The following is a 25,136-nucleotide window of genomic DNA, read 5'->3' as shown; positions in this document are numbered from 1 at the left end:
TCTTCTCAAAACTGTAAGTACCTGATTGTTTTGCCCTGAGAATCTTTTCCTTTCCTTTGTTTCAATCCAGCATTAGTGTATTTACATTTGGGTAACAGTTTGAATTGTGATTAGTGAAACAACATTTTAAAGTGTTTTTTTGAAGCTACTAAGATAAATTAGTTAAAAGTCCCGATAGATACTCTATTTGTTCTCTGCTAATAATTAGTTACCTCATTATTTTAATCCTTCTTGTAAACAAGATGTGAACTTATCTGTTTACTCAAATGACTAAACTGAGTTAAATGAAGGATGTGTTTTACACTGAAAATAAGATGGTCCACTGGGACTCAGGGAAGGCAACTGCCACAATATTGCTTCCAAGTCTTTGAAATCCACATGTATCCTTTTTTATCCCCTCCTTTTTATTTGTTAATTAAGGTGAAATGTTGTTTAAAACTGTAACATGGTTATGGATTTAGTGTAGTACAAATAAGCCTAAATTCCCACCTCTCAACTGTAGCCTGTCTGCTGTCAGCCACACAGCCTATGCCTACTCTGATCCCACAAGATGTATGCTTTTATATTGTAGGCTAAATTATATCCACTGTCCTTCATACATTTAGTTTATAAATGCAGCCTGTAGTGAAACCATCTGCATTGGTGCTTTAGCTCTTCATGCGAAGTGGCTGCTTTCTGTAGATGCACTTTCTGATTTCTGTTGGTCTTTCTGGCTGCTTGTGACAAGAGAAAGGAAATTCAGTTCTGTAGCAGAGATGGCTAGAAAAGTTGTGATGTTACTGCTAACTAATTTCTTAGCCTGCGTAAATGTATTCCAAACTCAGTGCAGAAAAGGAAAGAGAAAGTTATTGTAAAAGGGATTTTATTGACCTCTTCCCTGAAAGTTCAGTGGATATTGCAGACCTATGAGTAGAATTCAGGTGCAGGTTTTTACATTACACCTGGTAGGTGAATTGGAACGTGAGGGCAAACTTTTGGATAAATACAGTCTCACCTGGCCCATGCAAACTTCCCAAGCTATTTGTTACAAAATTTAGCCCCTGTGTGAATATCCTTGCAGCATAAGCTGTCTCTCATCTTGCTGCTGGCTAAAGAAATGCTAACGGATGCTCAGTTAAGGAGATAATTTCCTTACAACTGTGATGATTGTAGGGCTGTGTTCAGGGCTGGCCTGGGCAGCTAAGGCTAGGGCTTGCGGTCATTACTCTACAAATATTTGAGGTGACATAATGCATCACTGGTGCTCAGGCACTCTTCTCTTCACCCTTTCCTAGTTTGCTTTTATCCTCACTTTCTCCTCTCTTCTCAAGTTTTTTGTTCCACATTCCTACTCTTTCTTGACACTTGTTGAACCACTCGGGCCAAATCAGTTCACTACCTGGAAACCAGTTTTTTTTTCCAGCCTATTTAATAAGCTAGAGGTTTGCAGAAGATCCAGGAAGTAAAAAATAAGCAACAGGAGTGCACAACAGAGAGATGGGAGACAGAATAGAGAACACTATTGGCTCATCTTTAGTTGCAGAAACTGCAGTGTGAGTTGTAAAGTGGTTTTAAACTGTAATATAAATGCACCTAAACTGAATGATTTACACATTTATATCTCTTTGATGTAGAATCTTGGACTATGTTGCTTTCAGTTCTGTTTGACCAAATATTTTAAAGCTGAGGAAAGCAATCTCAGGAACACAACTGGTACTCATCATTCTGTCTATTTTGTTAATCAGTTCACACACTTAATAATCTTCCCAGTCAAACAGAAATCAAACTGATTTTTTTTTTTTTTTTTGCAATAATTCATGCTTTGAAGGGAGGTAATAATAAGTGAAAGCAAACATTATCTTCAGTAATCAAATGATAGGCAGTGTGATGTTTCTGATGCCCCAAGTGAAGGAAATAACTCAGGACCACTAACTTTAGCACCAGAAGAAAAACCTGTAAAGCCAGATGATGTGTCCCGTAAGCACTAGTGAAATGCAGGGACTGGTACAATAAGCAACAGAATCCTATTACCAACTCTGAGGAGCAGAAGAAGACAGATATAGGGACTGCATTCTTTGTCTGCTGCTCATCTTTTGACATGGCATGTGACTACAGTCTGAGTAAAGCACATTAATATTAAGAAAAGGAATAAAAGATTAATTGGGATCTAAAGTCTTATGCAGAATTTCTGAGAAAATGCAAAGCTATATAAGCATATTTTGCTGTAAAATCATCAAATCATTAAGGTTGCAAAAGACTTCTAAGATCATTTAGTCAACCTGCAGCCACCATGCCCACTAAACCATGCCCCTCGATTCCACATCTACCCTTTTCTTAAACACTTTCAGGAACAGTGAATCTACCACTTCCCTGGACTGCCCATTACAGTGCTCAACTTCTCTTTCTGAGAATAACTTTAAAATATCTGAACAGAGCCTCCTCTGGTGCAACTTAAGGCCATTACCTCTCTTCCTATCACCAGTTACCTATGAGAAACTCCACCTCACTATAACCTCCTTTTAGGCAGTTGTAGAGAGTAATAAGGTCTCCCCCGAGCCTCCTCTTCTCCTGACAGAATGATACTGGTTCACAAGACTTGCACTCTAGACCCTTTGCCATCTTTATTGTTCTTCTCTGGACATGCTCCAGGGCCTCAGTGTCTTTCTTGCAGTGATGGGGCCCAAAAACAAACACAGTGCTCAAGGTGTGGCCTTACCAGGGCTGAGTAGAGAGGAACTATCACCTCCCTGCTCCTGCTGGCAGCATATGATACATACATTCAAGCCAGGATGCCATTGGCCTTCTTGGCCACTTGGGCACCTTACTGGCTCTTGTTCAGCTGGCTGCTGACTAATACCCCAGGCAGTCTGCCAGAAACCTGTAGTGCTGCATGGAACCAAAGTGGGGGACCCAACACTTGGTCTTGTCGAAGTTCATCCCATTGGCCTCAGCCCATTGATCGACTGCCCAGATCCCTCTGTAGGGCTTTCCTACCCCATGAAAGATCAACACTTCCTCCCAGCTTGGTGTCATTTGCAAACTTACTGAGGGTGCACCCGATTGCCTTATCCAGGTCACCAATAACAATCTTAAACAGGGCCAGCACCAGTACTGACCCCTGGGGAGCACCACTTGTGACTGGTCGCCAAAAGGATTTAACTCTATTCAACATCATTTTCTGGGCCCAGGCATCCAGCCAGTTCTTTACCCAGCAAAGAGTGTACCTGTCCAAGCCATGGGCTGCCAACTTCTCCAGGAGAATACTGTGGAAGACAGGGTACAAAGGCTTTGCTGAAGTCTAGGTAGACTACATCCACAGCCCTTCCCTCACCCAAGAATCAGTCAACTGGTCATAGAAGGAAATGAGATTGGTCAAGCAGGACGTCTTTCATGGGTATGTATGGGCTAGGCCTTAATCCCTGCTTGTTCCACAAACATTTTGATACTGATGACAAAACATGAGTAAACACCCTTAAAGAAAGCAAAAACACAAACTATAAAAGAGAATCAATTGTCTCAGTTGCTAATCAGCTACACTTAATTTTAAATTAAGTATTTCCAGGAACAGTACAATAATGTGCTACACTTTTAAAGACTGTAAATGTAAGGGTTGCTATGGAAGGAATTCATGCCCATGAATTTGCCAAGAATCAAATTAATGAAGAAATACATTTGAGAGGATTAACATTGTTGTAGAAATTAGTGTGTGAAGAGATTGGCTGAGAGGGTGTTGGGCTGAAGAATGTGAAAGGGCAATTGAGTTCTATTGGCAGACTTGTCAAGGACAGCTTGCTTCCTAGCTGTGAAGTGGAACACATTGAGAAGAGCAGGTGTTGCAAAGTAGAACTTTGAAAGTGCATCTAAAAGGAAGAAGGGGAAATGAGCCTCTATTTGTCCCAGCTGTAAGGTAGGGCTCTGACTTGCTCTGGATTTCTTCAGCTTACATCATCAGGCAGTAGGGAACTGTAGTGAATAACTGGATTTAATGAATTCTTTCTGGTAGTCCTTAGGATCCTTTGACTGATGTTACTGATGTTCTTTATGTTTAACTCTCTGTGGAAAGCAGTAGATGTGGAGGGGCTTTTAGAGGTCAGTATATTCCAAGTCCCTGGAATATATTGCTCCTTCTTTAAATAAAGTTTTGGGAAATTGGTAAAATGTATAAGAAAGCATGTGGCTTAGCAGTACAAGAAGCTCTACCTGTCAACCTAAGGTGGAGATGACTAAATGTAGGCAGGGAGGATTTTTTTTTGCATAAAATGGGATAAATTATTATAGTGTGGTTGTTGGGGTTTTGTGTGTGTGTGTGTGTGTGTGTGTGGTTATCTGTTGTTCTGCTTTTAATGTCAAGAAACTAGGCTTCAGTACAATGTTTATTAAAATTAATGAACTTACATTGGTTCAAGTGGAAGAGCTGATAACAGAATGTGCAGAGCAGAACTAAATGTCCTTTGTACGGCTAGCAGGGACAGGGATAGTGCTAAAGACCACAGAAGACAGGTATGTGTCAGCCAGGCATACAAATGTTCAGAGTGTTGCCTCCCACAGTGTTCAATCCAAATGCTTGTGAAGAAGATTGAAAAGCAGTTCGGACAGTTACAAACTACTTCGCCTTCCGAAGGTTTCTTTTCTCCATTCTTTACCTTCTGGTTGGCCTGTGGCCATTTTTCACCATTTTTATATGGTTTCATGCATATGTCTCATTGATCTTCTCATATTTCTATCTTCCTTTAGGTGTCATCTCACCATACTTTGAGTTCATCATTAACTGCTGTGAGACAATGCTGAAACTATAGTGCTGATAGCCTTGAGTATCTGATGTGAAATAGCTCGCTGTTATGTCCTTTTTTTTTTTTGGTCAAATTTTCTCAATTAGAAAATGTACATGCATATGCTTATAAGTTATGTTGGAATCTACTGCTGTTAGACTGGTTTGCAATTATTTAAGGAAGATGATCGAATATGAGGTATCTCACGAGAAATGCTGTTTTTATTTTTTATTTTTTGCAAATGTAGGCCAATTTTTTTTTTTCTTTTGTCTTTTTCAACACTATAAAGGGATCAGTAGACAGATTCAGACATCAGGATTGACTCAAAAAGGCAACATGAAAGAAACTCGGAAACCACGTGCAGACGACAAATTCTGCGGCATTTCCAGGCTTACGGTACAGAAATATTTTAGCGATTTTGTATGAGCAGAGCCACAGTTACTTGCACTTACAGTCATTCAGTAGGAGTTAAAATCTAGAATAAATGAATGAACAGTCTGTTCCTTATCGTTAATGCTTTGAACACTGAGGTCAAGCAAACTTGAAACCAAGTATGTTGCTTTTTATGTCCCTGAACTCTGTGATGTGTTAGAGATATGCCTGATTGCTCCTTTGAATTTCCACCTCTGAACTTATGTGATCCCTCTAGTCTGGCACGATTACCATTTGTTTATAGACTTGTGAAATGAGCCAATTGTGACATGGGAGTAAAAAATGGCTGTGGTTGTAACCCCAGACTATTCATGTTGTCAAGAAGCACTATAAAGAGTTAAAAAATAGCTTGATTTAAGAGGGATTCAAAGCCCAAATACATTACCTATGCTTTTTAGCTATCGTAGTAGATGTATTTAAAAATACTATTGATTTTATTTCATAAATAATGTTTATTAATAACCCTAAAATTTATAGCGTTTGAATGCTGCAGTGTATATATATATAATTTTATTTTCTCTTTTTTTTTCTCATGGTCACTTACTACCAGATTCTTGTCAGAAAGGACACACTTTTTACTGCTTATGTTTGAAATTGGCTCGTGACCTCTACTGATGAGACAGAACAGCTACTCAATCCAGTAATTCTATCAAAGGCAACAATCTGAATTCTGCAAGAATTCTATCAACTGCTGAGATAAGCATAGAGTCAAGAACCTTGCACCCAGCACAGGAAGCTTTATTCCCTCAGGTTGCAGGTGTTCCACAGTCCTGCAGATGGAAATCTTGCAGCAGGGTCCCACTGGGTGAGGCTGTGCCACGCCTGACTTGGCTGGGCAAGTGGGGATTAAGGTTTCTGGAGATAGTCTTGGTAACTGGGAGCAGGTGAAGAACAAATTATGTCCTCATTTTCCTTTTTGGTTCAGTGAAGCCATAACTCTGTGGACAAAGCTAACTAATGGGATTTGAGCTTCTGTTTACATTATATTCCTCTGTGAGTAAATCAGAAAGTATTCAGTTGTTTTACTTAGAAGCACATCTCTGGTGGGAAAACAACCATGTAAATTCCTAAATATATAATTTTGAATTCATACAATCTACTCTTCCCTTCCTAGTTATTTCTGCTGGCGCTGTCACTTGCATTTATTGGTAAAACGATGACTGGTGCTTACTTGAACAGCATGTACACACAGATAGAGAAGCAATTCAATATTCCAGCATCTTTAGTGGGAATCATTAATGGAAGCTTTGAAATTGGTAATTACTCATTTTAATATTTCTTTTTCTTTGAAAATATAAAATGTTGGCTGACTATGTATTAGTGACTCTCATGTCCATCAGCAATCTGCCAGTGGGTGTTTGTGACAGCATAGTGACCAATTTTGTTCTACTGCCTGTGTTATACTTACATATGAGTGTCTTGGAAAATAACACAACAACTTATATGAGGATGTTTAGGATTAGAGGTTGGTTTAGCTAACTTGTATACTCTCACACTATCACAGAACAACTGACAAACCTATTTGTCAGTTTGTTATTTAATAAGCTTTAAACTAAATAAATAAATAACAAAACAGAATGATTGGATGGACCCAATTTGAATGTAAGTTCATATTAGTATTTTTACAGTTCTTTTTAATCAGTGAACTCAAAGTTGGTTGGAGTAGATTGTCTCCTTACTCAAACTCAATAGTATTTTAAGTTTTACACCCATGTAACTGTAAATAAGGTTTCTACTGTTAGTGCCCCTCAAATCTGTCAGTGAGCTTCACTGCCCAGTGACAAACTTAAGTCTTGCCATTGCCACAAAAGCCAAACAAAAGACTTAAGAGTTTCAGACCCAATTCAGTGGAGATTGTCAAAGCATGTTTTATGTTCTTAAAATTGAAGTCTTGATCTTTATGATTCCTGGCTCAACTGAGGAAAAGACCTGCACAGGCTAGCGCACACTGGTGGGTAAGACACAAGGCCCTTTTCAGCATATTCAAGTAGGAGAAACTGTTTGTGACACCATGATGCTGCCTGCAAAGCAGTGTTATGGGGCAACTCAGTGTTATGACAGAGACTGAATACCCAGAATATATGCTTTTGATAAGGAGAGTTTAAGAAATATTAAATGGCTGAGATTAATTATATAAAAATATAATTAATGAAGTAAAAACTTTATTTATTTTAAATAGATCATCCTTTCATATACACTTTTCTATAGCAAGTTGAGTTGTAGTGTTCTTATTTCCAGGGATGTAAAGTAACTACGAATCATCGTATTAATATTTAAAATGATTAAGGATCAGTGTATGTGCCAGGCATGAAGTATTTATTAAGACTGTGCAAGTGTAGGCATAAGATCTTATTAGGATTGTACAAATACATGTATTCAAGTTTCATTCAAGCTACTGGTTCAATGCAGTCAGTTTAGCAATCATACATAAAAAAAGATGCTGTTTTCTTTCAGAACATTACGCTCACCAGTCATAGATAAGGTTTTGTTGTTTTGACAAAACGATCACAAAATTAGAAGTTGAACAGTTAGCAAATTTTTACTGTTGCAGGACTTAATTCATGGTATGAGACTTCAGACATCTCTTATTTGCACTGAGAAAGTAGAGGAGGAGACATTCCAGTTTTTTTATCTCATTTGAATTTTTAAACGGCGCTAGTTACAAAATCTTTTTATTCCTCTTAAACTATTACTAAAATTAATATCAATTTATTATTCCTCTTTTCTTGGAATGTCATCTCATATTTAATATTTTCAATACAGAAACACTTGAATATATACCTCTGAATATATACTTTCCCACACATTGCTAAATAGAGTATCCCAGGAGATAACTTCCCAAAGCAGCTCTTATCTTGTAGTCCTGGGCCTAATCTCTACATAAAGTTGTGAGAAATTTCTTCTCTACACAGGTTGGTCAAAAACCTCTTCTTTCACCATAATCTCTTTTCTATTCTGCCTCCTATTTTCAAGTTCTTCTCATGTGGTGTAAGTCTTTCAGAAGAATATCACAGATAGAAGGGTATTACTGCACCACTTAACCAGTTCTCTGTCTAGTTACAGTCTTTATAGGTTTATAGGAGAAGTAATGGATGTTGAGCTAACAACATGTAATGAAAATTGCTCTTTGATTTAAAAAGTAAAAGAATGGCTTTGTTTGTAAATACAAATCAGGTTCTTTCTGCAGGTAACCTGCTGCTGATAGCATTTGTGAGTTACTTTGGAGGAAAGTTTCACAGACCCAAAGTAATTGCTTTGGGCTGCACGGTTTTTGCATTTGGCTGTCTTTTGACATCATTTCCTCATTTCCTATTTGGAAGGTGAGTATTTTGGTATGCTGGGCTCATGGGCCAAGGCTTTGTTAGCAGAGGGAGAGCTGCAGAGTGGCCTCTGTGAGAACATAACAGGAGCTGCCCCATCTCAGACAGCTCCAGTTGCTCCAAAAGGGACCTGCCACTGCCAGAGCTGAGCCAGGAATTACTCTAGTTGTGTCCCCAAGGGAGCAGAGTTAAGGACAGGGAAAACTGCTGTGCAACAGCAGCTGGGAAAGAGGAGTGAGAAATGGGAGAGAAGTAGCCCTACAGGAATCAAGGAGGGTGTGAGGTGCTCAAGGTGAGGAGCAGAAGCTCCCTACAACCCAGTAGAAGCCCACAGTCGAGTAGGCAGTCTCCCTGCAGCCTATGGGCATCAGGGAGCAGATCTGCCCATGCAACCATGGAGCAGACTGTGGTGAAGCAGAGGATGAGGTCTGAAGGAGCTGCAGTCCTTAGAGAGCCCTTAGGGAGCAGCCCTGGGCTGGAGCTGCCATATTTGGTTAAATCACAACAGCTTCTTGTGATCCTTACATGCTTTAATATGCAACTCCTTCTACTGAATATGATTGCTTAATGAGTGAGGAATTGCTGAGCATGAGCATGATAAAACAGCTGCAGAGCAACTTTGATGGTTTTGCGTATGAGATGGCTTCAGAAGTCAGCCATCATTTCTGAGGACTGTCACCACTCTGCTGGGCATCTTATCTTATCTTGCCTTGCTGTGCCTTGTCTTACTTCTTGTACTACCACTTGCATGGACTTTCTGAAGATACAATGCAGTCACACTACACTACTGCATCTTATCCGCTTGAATATGCAATGCAAGATGATTTTTCAGATGCCTTTGGTCTGGACCCTGGCTGAGAGATCGAACTTGAATGCTGCATTGGCAAGGGCTTTACGGACCATAATGACTTTTTAACCCTTTTCACACTTCTTTTCTTCTTGGCTTAACAAAATAATCATTTAGGCTTGTCTAATTTCTAATCAGTGAGCCCTCTACTCTTGTTACTCCCAATGTGGTATGGCTCTGACAGCCCTGATGGCACCCTCTGCTTAAGGTGTAAATTGGATTAGAATGTAGGGAGAAGAGGGGAAAAGATGATATGAGGGACTTCATTAAGGTATTTCATCATTTTCTCTGAAACATCTGTTACACAATTATGTCAGAGACTAGGTAATTGTCCAGATCAAACACTGCACTGTTTCTTTTCTTCCTAGTCTGATTTGTTATAAATTCTGAGTTAATTTTTGAAGTGGATTTCCTTCTTGCTATAGCTGCATGCTCCTCTTTCAGGTAGCTTCATGAAACAGATTTATGAGGCTCCTCACTCATATATTTGTTCTCAATCTGTACGTGTTTTACTTTGATTCAAATAGATATCATATTGAAAGCAGCGTTTCACCACAGGAGAATTCTTCAGTCGTGCCTCTGTGCCATGTTAATCAAAGCTTGTTCTCTTTACCTACAGAGGAACCATCAACAGGTATGACTTTTCCTGTGTCTACTACTACTTCTCCCTCAGTTTTTATAGTATTTCAGTAAATAGTATTTTTTTATTAGCTCACTGTTATTAATTAATTTATTTATTTATTTATTTATTTATTTATTTATTTATTGCCTTGTTCTCTCTTAGCCTGTGACTCCACAGCTGTAGCTCTGTTTCATGCATTTTCCACAGCATCCAAACAGCTTGGTTAATATCTTATCATTCCACTTCAGGGACTTATAACATGAGATTATCCTCAGAAATGTTCCTTTTTTAAAACTCGAAATACTATGACATTGTAAGGAGGTGGGAAACTATACATTGGACAATGGGTAGAAGGAACTAGGTTCTTTTTTTTTTTTACTGTACCACACAAGATATAAAGTAATGAAAAATAGAGATAGAACAAAAAAAGGAGCTCCCAAATTCTTTTTAAAGAAAAGATAAAATAACGTAAACTAGGCTGAAACTTATCTGGGTGACTGAAACATGCATGTTCACTGGCAATAGTATATGCATGAAAGTAACTACTGTGGAGTCAAAAGAGACAGAGACAGCATGAAATCCTCACACTGAGGATGGGATTAATCTCTATGGTATTCAACTACCTCAGCAGGAAGCATTTAGTTTGAACTGCCTGAGCTTCCTTGGTAGCTTGTCTAGGGAGGCTACAAAGGCTTTGCTAAATTCTCACAGGAATTTATTCTCTATATGCTTTTCTGGAGGCTTATCAACTTCAGAAAATTAGAAGCGATCAATTTGAATCCAGCTATCAGTTTGAAAGAAGACAAAGAAGCTAGAATGTTCAGGAATTTTGTTTAATGCAAGCGTAGAGCAACAGTACTTCTGCACGGCTCTCACTGTCTTGGAAGCAAATGGTGGCACCTCACTGTGAAATGAGGACGTTTTCTGCCTTTTATTACTTGGTATGAATTTTCATACAGTAGTCAAACAGTAGTGTATGGCCTTTATGCAACAATTACCTGAATTTTTAAAAAAGACTACTCAGTATTCTCCTGGAGAAGCTGGCAGCCCATGGCTTGGACAGGTACACTCCTTGCTGGGTAAAGAACTGGCTGGATGGCTGGGCCCAGAAAATGATGTTGAATAGAGTTAAATCCTATTGGCGACCAGTCACAAGTGGTGCTCCCCAGGGGTCAGTACTGGGGCAGGTCCTTTTTTAAATATCTTTATTGATGACCTGGACAAGGGAATTGAGTGTACCCTCAGTACGTTTGCAAATGACACCAAGCTGGAAGGAAGTGTTGATCTTTTAGGGGGTAGGAAAGCCCTACAGAGGGATCTGGGCAGGCTGGATTGATGGGCTGAGGCCAGTGGGATGAGCTTCGACAAGACCAATTGTTGGGTCCTGCACTTTGTTCACAACAACCCTCTGCAATGCTTGGGGCAGAATGTCTGGAAAGCTGTGTGAAGGAGAAGGATATGGGGGTGCTAGTCAGTGCTCAGCTGAACATGAGACAGGAGTGTGCCCACATGGCCAAGACTACAATAACCTGAAAGGAGGTTGTAGTGAGGTGGGGTTTGACTTCTCCCACGTGACTACTGATAGGATGAGAGGTAATGGACTTAAGTTGCACCAGGGGAGGCTCTATTTGGATATTAGGAATAGCCTATTTTCAAAAAGATAGGTCAGGCACTGGAACAGGCTGTCCAGGGAGGTGGTGGAGTCACTGTTCCTGGAAGTGTTCAAGAAATGGGTAGATGTCACAGTGAGGAACATGGTTTAGTAGCTAATATTGGTGGTAAGAAGATGATTGGACTAGATGATCTTAGAGGTCATTTCCAACCTTAATGATTCTATAATTCTATGAGAGGGATACCTCTCATAGATGCTTGGTCTTTACTACATCACTAATTATGGCATAAACTTGAAGAAAGTTGAAAAACCTTTCTTTGGAATATTGTAGAAGAATATGAAAAGGCATACATTCTCTTCTCTTCTCTTCTCTTCTCTTCTCTTCTCTTCTCTTCTCTTCTCTTCTCTTCTCTTCTCTTCTCTTCTCTTCTCTTCTCTTCTCTTCTCTTCTCTTCTCTTCTCTTCTCTTCTCTTCTCTTCTCTTCTCTTCTCTTCTCTCTCTTCTCCTCTCCTCTCCTCTCCTCTCCTCTCCTCTCCTCTCCCTTCCTCTCCTCTCCCTCTCCTCTCCCTTCCCTTCCCTTCCCTTCCCTTCCCTTCCCTCTCCTCCCTTCCCTTCCCTTCCCTCCCCTCCCCTCCCCTTCCCTTCCCTTTTCTTTTAAAGTAAACTGTTCTTATTTAAGAAATCAATTCTAGCAATTTATTATTTTTTTAATTAAAAAAGTTGAAACAAAGTGTTTTATTTCCAGTATCCTAAACATGTCCCATATGAGATCTCAGCAGCTTGACCATAGTAAATTGATACATGCAGAGACACGCTATGAACTGGCAAGAAAACCTTTTAAAAATGGCTTTTTTCTAGATGAAAAATGTAGGTATAAGTGTCCATGTTGCTGTTTAATTTGATATGAAAACATATGGCATAATATTAGTGTAAGGTAAAAATAGCAGTTTTACCTAGCAAATATAAATTATTTTTGCCAGTCCAAGGCTTTGCTTGCATTGCATCAAATTTCTGGAGACCTGCCTCACTTTACGGCAAGTTAGCACTAATCTTGAAACAGAAAAGGATGTTAAGGCCTTCATCTGTAAGACAAGATAAATTTATCACTATATCACTGTTGTTCAGGGGTATTTTTCTTTCAACTGCTGGAGAAATGGTAGCTTTGATGAGGGAGAGGAGTACAGGAAGAGTCCTAGTTTATGCAGTGACTGGACCAACAGGTGTTTAGACAAGATTTGGCATGGAAACAGAAGGGATTTGAACTCTACTCCACCAAGTGCAATAGCTTCTTTTTATTCTGGAGCTTTTTGCTCCAGAATAGTATAGCAACTATTTATATCCATATTTTACAGGACTGATCTACTAATCACAGTTTAAACTGTCAGTCAGTTGTTTGTCTACATATCTAGAATGTAACTGGTAGAATCAAAGCATTAATTCTGGCTTCTTATTCTATTCACAGAGTGTGAAAAGGAGCCTGGGTCATTGCTGTGGATATTTGTGATGGTTGGAAACTTAATACGAGGAATGGGTGAAACTCCCATCATGCCTTTAGGCATTTCATATTTGGAGGATTTTGCCAAAACAGAGAATTCACCTTTCTACCAGGGTAAACCTATCTTATCATGCTAATTCCCTTTCCCCAAACAAACGTGAAAGTAAACAAAAGTGAAGAAGAGAGAAGAAAGACATTACCGCATTTAAACAATGCAGTTTGAATTAAATTGAATTGAAACAGTAGTAGTGTAGAACTTGCAATTTAATTATTTGTTGAAATAATGTCATTTTTTGCTCTAAATGTTCATTCAGTAAAGCTATCCTAAGCATCTAGAATTATTTCCAGAAAATATTTATGTCTGTGTTTTGATTTTGTATGTTTTCTCCTTTCATATTCTAGGTTGTCTACATACTGCAACAGTAATTGGCCCCTTTCTTGGTTTCTTGTTGGCATCATTCTGTGCAAAACTGTTTGTTGATCTGGAATCTGTAGATGCAGGTGATGGATTAATATGTAAAATCTTACACTGAATATATAAAATCTTTTATGTAAATCAGTTGGCATAATGGTCTATCAACCAGCAATATGAAGTTCTGAATTAACTTCAAATATGAAGTGTATTCATTTTAACTTGCTGGTATTTCTTTTAGAACGGAAAAAGCCAATGTGATATTCAATCCAATAAAAGCCCTGAGTTCACACATACATGAATGAATCTGCATATAAATTATTTGATGAATGATGGCATCATCTAGGTTTAGATAGGAAAAGGCTAAAATTAATTTAGCACAAACGGTTGAAATGATGAAATTTGCTAGATGAATAAGTAGAAGTTTGGAGAATATTTGTTCTCTTTTATCAGTTTCAGTTTAAATGTTTAAAGTGCTTTTAACAAATTACATCAGAGGTGATCAGAAAAACAAAAAATGAAAGAAAAATTATTTATAAACTAACTGAGATGCCATTGCTTTTTTTTGTTTGTTTCTTTTTTAGGGGAGCTAACTATAACACCTACTGATGTCCGCTGGGTTGGAGCGTGGTGGCTGGGCATTTTGATTTGTGCATTAGTGAATTTTCTTGCAGGACTACCTTTCTGGTTTTTGCCCAGGTCACTTGTGAAAGAAGGGGAAACAAATGAGTCTGAGGCATGTAAAAAGGAAGGAGTACTACTGGAAGAAAATGAACAAAAGGAAACCAAACAGACGATGTATGAAATTGCTAAAGGCACGTTATACCATCTTCTATTTTTGTCTTAGTTTTGTCCTTAAGGTGTGAGCAATATGCATTTTTTAAAAAACAAATATGTCCAAGGTACGAAATGCATACTATGATTTTCTACTCTCTGTAGTACAAAGAATTTGAGCAAGCATTTAGAATGTCTCTTCACAGAGGCAGAAGGTTTCATAGATTCAGGATCTGAATTCACCCCTTTCTCCCTGCAGCACTTCAGATGCATATAGATTTGTAGCTTTTCTTCCTGCTGGGATTAATGCACTGAAATCTGGTTAAGAATACTGCACCTCAGTGAGCTTTGGACCAGTTGCAGATATTAGATGCTTGTACCTCACATTCTCTGGGTAGCAAAGCTGGAAAGCAGCACAAGGCTTGTGCATTTCTTGAGTCCAACTTAACGCCACAAAGGGAATAGACAGGTGCTTAAGAGTCTCATAAACATTTAATGACTGTTAAACAAAAATCTATTTCATTTACATTTATTCATTCTACTGTTAGCAATGTTCACATCTGTCGTTTTTCTGATCTATAAACCTGGGAAACCATATATCTGCAGGAAGCTGTTTTTAAAAATCTTATATTTTCGTGCTAGTTGAAAATATAAGTGCATAGATGAACTATCATTGTTGTACAGAAGTTCATGTTTTCCTGTAGTTTTCTGATGTCAGCTCAGCACATTAGCTAATAGAGAACATTAGAAAAAGATTATTTTTTTTTGTATATTTTCTTGTTTCAATAATTAATAGACATTGCACATAGAAAAGACATTACAAGTATAGTTTCTCAGTGTTTTACTTAGCTGAAGACTAGAAAATGCAGACTTTGAGCATTTGATGGGAATAACTGCAGGCACTTCCCTTTTCAGGCCTTTTCTGCCACACTGCTAATAGTTGTAATAACTGAGTGGTCCTTGAGAGCAGCCCTGCGGAGAAGGACCTGGGGGTCTTCATAGATGAAAAACTTAACATGAACCAGCAATGTGCCCTGGTGGCTCGGAAGGCAAATGGTATACTAGGCTACATCAAAAGAGAGGTGGCCAGCAGGGACAGGAAGGTGACTGTCCCCCTCTACTCTGCTCTTGTGACTGGAATACTGTGTCCAGGTCTGGAGCACCCAGTACAAGAAAGACAGAGAGCTGTTGGAGAGGGTCCAGAGGACAGCCACAAAGATGATCAGGGGGCTGGAGCACTTCCCCTCTGAAGACTGGCTCTGAGGGAGCCAGGCTTGTTCAGCCTGGAGAAAAGAAAGCTGCGGGGTGACCTCATTGCAGCCTTCCAGTACCTAAAGGGAGCCTACAAACAGGAGGGGAATCAACTCTTTGAAAGGGTTAATTACTGCAGGACAAGGGGAAATGGTTTTAAGTTGAGGGAGGGGAGATTTAGGTTGGATGTCAGGGGGAAGTTCTTTACAGAGAGAGTGGTGAGGTGCTGGAACAGGCTGCCCAGAGAGGTTGTGGATGCCCCATCCCTGGAGGTGTTCAAGGCCAGGTTGGATGGGGCTCTGGGCAACCTGGTCTAGTATTGAATGTGGAGGTTGGTGGCCCTGCCTGTGGCAAGGGGTTGGAGATTCATGATCCTTGAGGTCCCTTCCAATCCTGGCCATTCTGTGATCCTGTGATTCTGTGATTCTGTAATCACGTGTCTTGTGCATGTAATCACAGGTGCCTAGTGTGTTTGCACCCCTCCCTCTTTGTAGTCCCTTTGCCTGGCAGGTGCAGAAAAAGGATTTTGGTGGATGCTTTAGGGCATGAGCTAAGTAGTAGGAAAGGTAGTGGAGTAGCTGCTGTTGTCAGTCCACAAGTGCAAAGTTCAGACACTGAAGAGCTGAAAGTCTCCTGAAACTTTCATGATCAAATTATCACTATGATTTTCATAAGCAGTAGCCTTACCGGGGATAAGTATATCAGAGGCTATCTCTGTGGAGAAGAAACGTGTGAGGGTAGCCTGAACTAACCAATAAATCTTTGAGATATGGTGTCTGGCAAAGCACAAGAATTATCCTGATCCAGCTAAGAACCACCGTCCTCTCTTTTTCCTCTTAGCAACACCGAACAATGTATTATTTGTTTCATAAAGCATCATGCTAACTTGTTACATTATTTCATTTCAGATTTCTTCCCATTCCTCAAGGCTTTACTTCGCAACCCAGTTTATATGTTATTTATAGTTATAAGTGTGCTACAGTTCAGCGCCTTCCTTGGCATGATATCCTTCATGCCTAAATATCTGGAACAGCAATTCGGAAAATCTGCATCAGATGCCATCTTTTTAATTGGTAAAGTTGATTCATTCTGTTCTACCATATCTCTGTTAAAACTCTCTGTATACATACATACATACATACATACATACATATATATATACACATGTATATACATGTATGTATATTAATGTGTGTATGCACACGTATACACAAGGGAAAACGCTTCTATAAATGACAGATTCCACACTACAAAACATTTTTAAATAGCCATGCATTTTCTGCTAAGAATCTCCTACTTTTCTTTCAAGAATTTAATAATCCCCTTTCTATCAGTTGAATTGTGCCAGAAAGATGATCTTGTAAGTCCTTTCCGACCTTGTGATTCTATGATTCTACTGTTCAAGAGGCTGGATGAGGAGCTACGAGATATGGTTTAGTAGCTTAGTGGTAGTAATGGTGATAGGAGGATGCTTAGACTAGATGATCTTGTGGGTCCTTTCCAACCTTGTGATTCTGTGATTCTATGAAAGTTCAGCTGATGTAAAACTTAAACCCCTGATTTCAGAGAGGTTATTTTAATTCACATTAAGAATGTGTAGGAGACCAATGCTTACATCATCTTTGCTTAAAAGTAATTCTTTAAAGTAGAGGGTATACTTCATGTTCATGGAAACAACACTCTTAACACTCGTAAGACACAGATGGGTTGAATGTATGTGTAGTTAAAATTGCCCGTGATCTTCAACACTTTCCCATCTCTACTCTTCAAATGTTCTTGAGCCTTCTGAAACCAATAGGTCCTCTTTCACATGCAGAACTCCATGGGAAGAAAGCACTGACCAAATGTCTTTTTATGTCTCTTTATGAGCTTGTCTTTTTTTTTATATGAGCAGGGACAAGAAGGCAGTGTACATTTGGAAATAGTAATGGCAAGTAGTTGTGGCACAAAGCAAATACCCTGAAAGTGTCAGAGCCTTCTTATAGCTCCTCTTTTTCAATTCTTAAATTCTCAGTGTTCTCATGTGTAACTGCTCTGGCTTAATTAGATTAGAATTTATTGAATCACCATAGAAGGAAAATCTTAAAATACATCTAGCCATACTTCTGTTCCTTAACTCAGTACTTATCTCCACAGCAGCCACATAATTTCTTTAATCCCAGGAACACTGAATGTCCCGGACTTTATGAGCATTACTATAATTCTCTGTTGCCAGTGTTTTGAAATTGTTAGTTCAAAGGCATGTAAATATCATACTTTCTTTTTTGCACTGACATTACATTGTTGGATTTTTTTTTTAAAGACAAGCTGCTTTCTGTAAAGTACACAATACTTTGAGAGAATCTTCTGTCACATTCAATAGTCTTCCCCTTTCCTCACATCCTCCATGCCCACTGGCAGTCAAGGATTGTTAGAGAACCAACATTGCCTAGAGAAATGCCAACAAAACCATATGGTGATGATGTAAAACTAGTTCCTGAATGTCCTTCAGTCACTATTTTCCTTATTAAGGTATCTAACAGCTGAGAAGAGTGAGAGCACATTCAACAATCTCCTACAGAAATTTAATGTCTGTTCCTTCTTTCCATGATGCTCAGCGTGCTTCAAGACCTGCTCCCACTGGGTTTCTCTCACAATTAGGAATGCTGTACCAAAACCCTGTTTTGTATGTGTGTTGAAATTACATTGCAACTGCAGACAGCAATTTTCCATTGAATCATTTTAGTCCTACCCTCCAGCTCTCCTAGCAGTTCACAGCTGCTGTTAACTTCCATAGACGTTTTGGGCATGCAAGAGAACAAGTAGAGCATCATTTCCGACTTTAGTTAAACTACTCAGTCACAGGAGCTATATGAGTCATTGCAAAACAGTCACCCTTTACAAGTAGCTTTGATGTTCTCCTTCTTTATTTTAACACGGATGTTTTACTTTTTAAAATAGGTGTTTACAACATACCAATTATATGCCTTGGGTACTTTTTTGGAGGCTTATTTATGAAGAAATTCAAGATAAATACCTACCAGGCTGCACATATAGCATGTTGGGTAACTTTTCTGGATTACCTTCTATATTTTACTGCCTTTTGGACTATCTGTGACACTTCACCAGTTGCTGGCCTAACGGTTTCCTATGAAGGGTATGTTCTTTGAGGTCCAACCTGGATTTTTCTTGCCAAGAATTAGCCAGGGACTCCACAGTTTTGAGAAACAGAGCCAGGTACATTTTAGTTTCCACTCTCATACAGCAGCACATTCAAATTAATTCTTTAATTAATTTCATTATACATTCAAGCAAAGTAACAGCAGGTTAAATAAAGATGTTTGTCAAATCAAATACATCAAATGCAGTTTCAGAATTACAGAGGGAAAAAATATCTTTCTTTAACTTAACTGGACTTCTATTTCTAACAAATTGTAAGAGGGTATCTTACCTGCAGTTTCTTGATTTGAAGCCTGCTATTAATCATTATGGGTGAGTCATGTCTCTGGAAAATGAACATGCACTTTTATTTAATACTTAGAGACAATCAAGAACATACATGTCACAGATGAGAAAAAATTTATAGCTTATGCATGTCCAACTATTAATAGGTAGCATAATATAATGTAATATGATATACTGTGACTAACAAAATATGAAATAACAGCCAGTAGAAAGACAGAAAGGCATAATTCTGTATTCAGAGTCCAGGACAGAAGTATGTAGGATTGTGTATCTTGGTTCAACCCTCAAGCTAGAATAGAATAATAGCAAAACAGAATACAACTTCAAAGGGTTACTATAGTTATTTCATAACTAAAATATTTCCTCATCTTCTAAATGTATTTCAGAATAGATCAATTGTCATATGCAGAAAATACTCTACTTGCTGACTGCAACAGAGATTGTAATTGCACACTTAAAGTATGGGACCCAGTTTGTGCGAACAATGGAATCACTTATGTATCATCTTGTCTGGCTGGGTGTAAGGCCTCAACAGGAACTGGAAAAAATGTGGTAAAGCATCAGTTCTATTATGCTGTAGCTATGAAACACAGTAAGTGAGAAATAGCCGTATCAGTATAAGGGGATGTACTTTTACTTGGATTTGTAAGGTAATAAGTAGATCGGACAAGTTCATTGGATAGAATCAGAAATTCCAAATAGAATATGAAAATTATATTAAATGTAAATTAAAGAATATAGTGAAGAAGAGTCCTTTTTTTTTTTTTTACAACTGAAGGGATCTTAAAATAGTGTGAGAAATTGTTTTCAAAGTATGGCAAATTGGAATCTTGAGTGCACAAGAACATTTTGTTCAAAATTAAAGTCTATAGCATGAATTTAATTCTCCCTTTTCTCCTATAAATTAAAAAGACTGATTATGAAAAAGAGAATCAGATCTAATGGCAGTGGAAGAGCCATGTAAGCAGGCAGTTATAAGAATATAATAGCTCATTTGATCATGGCATTCTTGAAGAAGTGCAGTGCCAGCTATGTAAATATAACACAGCTCCCTCCCTGCCTCTAATCCCACACACCACAAGTTGGACCTGTGCTTGGCAGACTGATTAAGAGGCCACAGCACAGTGCTGCACGCGTGCAAAATATTCAGGAGCAGGAAGAGTGAGCTAGGTGCCAAATGCATGAATGTTATTCTCAATGTGTGAGTTTTGACAAGTCTGCGTGATTCAAACACTCTTTTGGCAGGTATTTGAAAATTGCACCTGTGTTGCAGCCTCAGAATTTCCATTTCAAAATGCCTCTGCAGTTCTGGGCCAATGTGACAAAGGAAAAAACTGTGACAAGATGCTTCAATATTTTTTAATACTGCAATTAGTTGGCAGCTTCATTTTTTCCTTAGCAGCAATGCCTGGGTTCATGGTCTTAATAAGGTACAGTATAATGTCCTTACCTTAGAAAACTGACAGGACTTTTTACTCTTAATCACATACCCCCAGGAAATTAAAGTTTTTGGTTTGTGCATGGAGGGAGGAAGAAAAGAAAGCTATTATGTCATTTCTGTGCTTTATTAAGGTTTAGTATTGTGCTAAATTTGGTCAGTTTTACACTGATGTTACTTTTGGCTATCAGCTGTACCCTGAATGAATGTAGGGATGTGTAATACCAATTTCTTTATTGATTATTTCAACATGTTGTTGATAAAGCCACTGTACATTCTGGGACTTCATGCTGGCTTCTGTCCAAGTGAACGATACTGAGAAAATGGCTTTTCCTTTTGTGATTTGGCAGTCCTAGTTAAGGAATTTCACCTAATGAATATAATGAACTCTTTCAAACTCTCGTCTAATAAGAATGATTTTGATTTAATGCGATGAAGGTTTTGATTGAAGAGTAAAGAAAAAAAAATTGAAGTATTTATATTTTTAAGGTCACCTCTGTTCATCTATTTACAATATAATTACAATACAGGTCTCTAAAGCCTGAAGAAAAGTCATTTGGAGTGGGTGTCCATGAATTAGCTGCAAGAGTATTTGGTAAGAAAAGCTCTAACACACTTCCAAAGCATAGTTAGATCTGCAGCAGCTATATGAATCACACCAGGACCCATAAGAGCATGACACAGGAATATACTTTAGTACACAGTGCCTTTGAACAGGAAATGTTTTTTTCTTTTTTATGGATGTAGGCAACATTGAAAATGAGAACAGTCATTTATTTACACAGATAGTTCCAAAAGTAGTGCCTCCTATATATTTCCATGGAAAGTACAACAGATCCAAAGAATACAGTAACAGTGATAGAGCAAATTCTCAAATACAAAACCCTGTTTTTCAACATAGTCATCACTGTTAACTATGCATTTTCACCAGTGATGAACAAGAGCCTGCATACCATGCTCATAAACATCTGCATAGCCATTTGGAACATGACTTGTCTTTCACATTTCACATCTGTCACCATTGCTGAAATGTACTGATCACCACCTCACTGTGCTCACATCCACTCTGCACTCTATAAATGTTCATGAGGAGACAGTGAATGTCAATGGGTGTCATTTTTTCCACATGGAAGAATTCAGTGACACACCGTTGCTTCATGCACTTCCATGTCAGACGCCATTTTGTCAGACTGCCCCTCTGCTGCCATCGGTCACACAGCAATAAAATCTAAGGGAATACTGGTGGGAAGGTTCAGCCTCTACTGCCATACCACCAGCATCCAGCTCTAGCATTGTGGGCCAACAGAATAAAACAGGAGGTATTGTTTTCAGAGCGGCCTTCATATACTGGGGAATAGGCTGTCTAGATCTGGCACTCATCTGAAAGTCATCTATATTTTTTTGCTCTTACCAAGTGTTCACTGAACACTACAATTATGTTCACTGATGAGAGAAAATACTGAGTTTTGTTGTTAGTCACAGTCCATATTTTAATGAATATACTGGTAAACATGCAAGAGGAAATATAATCTTTTGTTCAAGATAGGTGAATAAGGAAGAAAAGGGAAAATAAGGAATATAGAAAACGTGGTTTATACTGGAAGATGACAGGGCAGATGGAGTAGATAAGAAACAGTGTAGGATCTTTGGTGCATATGCTAATCAGAAAAAAAAATGCTATTCACTAAAACATTGCTAATATCCTTTCTAGCTGGAATTCCATCTCCCATCTTTTTTGGAGCTTTGATAGATACTACATGCATGAAATGGGGTACTAAGTCTTGTGGTGGAGAAGGAGCGTGTAGGATATATGACATAGTCAAATACAGGTATATTTTCTACTTCATACTATTTTCTCCTCCTTGCTGTATTATTAAATGCATATAGGTTCAATTATGTGCTCTCCTTATTTTTCTAGTAGTCAAACTGCGTTATAAATTTGACAAAACACATTTCTTTGGTGTTGGCTTCATTTGTTGACTGCAGCCAGCCTTTGTCATAGATGCTGGAATGTCCGTTAGCCAGGAATTTTCTGGAACCATAATTACATTCATTCATTCACAATCTTTCAGGAGAACACACCTAAAAATGCTGAATTCTGATGGAAAGACCTAAAAGCAGTAAACTCTTGTGGGAAAAATGTCAGACATTTATTGTCTTTTTATACTGTATATTTGAAAAAAAAAACAACACAACAAAAGAGTTGAAATAATAGTTGAATTCACTTCTAGGGGAAATTTAGATGTTATATAGTTACACAAGTTGGAATTTGATCTAAACAACTACATTTCATACCTTTTTTAGACCTTCAGGAAGCACTGCGGGAATTGTTCAACTAATGTCCCAGACTGGTTCCGTATAATACTGTGTAGAGAGGTTGGTTTTGAAAGAAGGCTAACACATGACTACCCAGAAGTTTTACTCCTATCTAAGCTGCCGTTTTCAGGTCTCTTTTTCCCTACAGAGAAAGCTGTAAGGAGACAAAGTGGCTGACTTATCTAGTTAAATTAGTTGCCTGAAACTCAGTGATATAAATAGCCACTTCACTGACACTGATATATTCTTTTTTATAGTACTGGTTCATCTTTCTTGAGATCCAGGATCAGGGCACCAGCTTTAGAGCATCTGGGCAATTATCACAATAAGACATATGCTGACCAATTTAGCTATTTTTTCATGAATACTCATATTTCACAAAGTGCATCTTTTATTTCAGGTGGATCTACCTTGGCCTGCCAGCATTGTTACGTGGAATGTCCTTTATCCCAGGTTTAATAACTCTCTTTATTTTAAAGAAGCAACTTACATCTGAAAGGAATGTCTCATTAAATGCACCAGTAGAATTGCAGGATAAAGGACAATAAGCATTGAGATAGCATTTCAATGCAGGATATATTGTGAAAAAACCTCACAATGTAAATTTTGGACGTATCTTTGTAAAAGATTTCTTATTTTAATTAGTGAACTTCTGGACAGAGATTATTAAATTTTCACAAAGTTACATCCTAATTATATTCTCATATTATTATCAGTTCATAAACAGGAGTTACAGGAAAAATGTGTTTGGTGCAAAGGTACAAAGAGTAGAAATATGACAAAATGCCAGATTTGATTCATCTGAGCAAAGGAGTACAAAGCAGAAGCATACAGTTTCAATCCTGGTTTTGCTGAAGGTAGTGAGAGTTTTGCAACTGACTCCAGTGATGCTAGATTTTGTCCTGGAATTCTTCAATGGCTTCTGCCACAATCTCTCTTGTTGACTGTGGACAAGATGTGAAGCTTTATTGGGCCTGAGTTTTTCATGAACTTGTCAGTCTTTTCAAGCAAGAACTGTATGGTATTCTACACAGTATAGGCCGTCAATATACTGGGAACTTAGTTTATGTCATGTGCTGCAGTAATAACAACAAATACAAATAAAAAACAATTAAAAAAAATTCTGTACTACGGTGATATTTTAAGTTTTGCATAGAGCATGGACAAGGAAAAGTTACCAGGATTTGTCACTTCAGTTGCATTCACTCTACTAGATAACTTGTACGTAGGGAGTAAAAAATGATAAAGTATTTTGCCCATCATGCTGATGTAAGCTAAATCTCATACCTTCTCATGTCTAGTTAAATTATTACCTGAATGATACAAAGCAGTAGTTGTCTTTGTTCAACTTTTATTTCTGTCAGATCAGATGCTATAATGAATGTAGTACCCATTTGGTGTTTAGCATCAGCAAGCCATTGCCCTGAGTTATCTTAAAAATCTCAAGAGTAAACCCATTCGGAAGACCTTGTTGCAGGGCATATGTCACACTATGTGTATATTTGGTTGAGTACAATGTGTTTAGCTGAATGTTTGGTCCAGTGCAGAGGACCTTAGGTCTGTCTGCAGACAGCCAAGAAAGAGCTTCTTAAGCCATTTGATTACAGCTGCTGGAAGCCCAAAAAACAAATCAACCAACCAAACCAAACAAACAAGCAAAAAAAAAACAAAAACCAACAACCCAGCCCTGACTATTATTCTCTACTGCACAAGGCATGAAGGGGGTTTCTTGATATGTATTCTATGCTGTAGACCAATTGGTCTATACCATACACTAAAACTCCAATAGTTGCAAATGTTTCCTGCCCATTTAGCCTATGTGACAAGGGTTCACTGCCATTTTATCTATCTGGGACCTTCTTAAGCCATAGAATAGCAGGAAGTACATTTTCTCAAAGTATTTATATTAGTTTATATTCTGTTTTGCCTTGGGATATCTTATTAACACTATGTGTGTATTGCTTGGAATTTCACCTGTCCCTCACAGAATTAAAAACAGAAGACCAATTTATTTCCATAGAGCAGGAGTTTATCTCCAGAGTTTAAAGTTTTTTCAAATGTACTACTTTCTTACAACTAATTATTTTGGAAAGATTGGTCACAGCTCCTATCTGCATCCAACTAATGGAGCTGAAAAGGAGTGGGGTGGAATGGAAGAGGAGTGGGGTGGAGTGGAAGAGAGAGGAGAGGAGAGGAGAGGAGAGGAGAGGAGAGGAGAGGAGAGGAGAGGAGAGAGGAGAAGAGAGAGAGAGGGGAGAGGAGAGGAGAGGAGAGGAGAGGAGAGGAGAGGAGAGGAGAGGAGAGGAGGGAGAGGAGAGGAGAGGAGAGGAGAGGAGAGGAGAGTTCATCTGGAAGGGATTTAACACATTAAATCCAATTGCATTTCAGCGCTAGCCAAAAGCTAGTATTATCCAAGTACCTCTT

The 25,136-nt window shown here is 38.4% G+C and overlaps 1 protein-coding gene across 1 annotated transcript; it reads left to right on the top strand.

Moving 5' to 3' along the window:
• On the top strand, positions 1 to 23,934 carry LOC100540976 (solute carrier organic anion transporter family member 1A2). Its single transcript, XM_010713592.4, has 15 exons — positions 1 to 13; positions 5,038 to 5,144; positions 6,295 to 6,436; positions 8,368 to 8,500; positions 9,875 to 9,981; positions 13,045 to 13,191; positions 13,480 to 13,578; positions 14,074 to 14,304; positions 16,423 to 16,587; positions 18,455 to 18,650; positions 19,345 to 19,510; positions 20,204 to 20,388; positions 20,927 to 20,991; positions 22,108 to 22,225; positions 23,113 to 23,934. Exons 2-15 carry the CDS (start codon positions 5,085 to 5,087, stop codon positions 23,258 to 23,260), a joined length of 1,962 nt encoding a protein of 653 aa, XP_010711894.3. The 5' UTR covers positions 1 to 13; positions 5,038 to 5,084; the 3' UTR covers positions 23,261 to 23,934.
• Positions 23,935 to 25,136: the final 1,202 nt, after the last annotated feature.

Source organism: Meleagris gallopavo, chromosome 1 (genome assembly GCF_905368555.1).
Source record: "Meleagris gallopavo chromosome 1, MGAL_WU_HG_1.1, whole genome shotgun sequence".
In the NCBI taxonomy this organism is placed as follows: Eukaryota; Metazoa; Chordata; class Aves; order Galliformes; family Phasianidae; genus Meleagris; species Meleagris gallopavo.
Note: the sequence above shows the minus strand (reverse complement) of the source record. Positions and strands in the feature narration are given on the sequence as shown.

Coding starts and splice junctions, on each gene's coding strand:
- LOC100540976 (XM_010713592.4), top strand. CDS start 5,085: ATGAAAGAAACTCGGAAACCACGTGCAGACGACAAATTCTGCGGCATT. Junction 13,192..13,479: donor GAATTCACCTTTCTACCAGG/GTAAACCTATCT, acceptor TTCATATTCTAG/GTTGTCTACATACTGCAACA. Junction 19,511..20,203: donor CAGGAACTGGAAAAAATGTG/GTAAAGCATCAG, acceptor CTCTTTTGGCAG/GTATTTGAAAATTGCACCTG.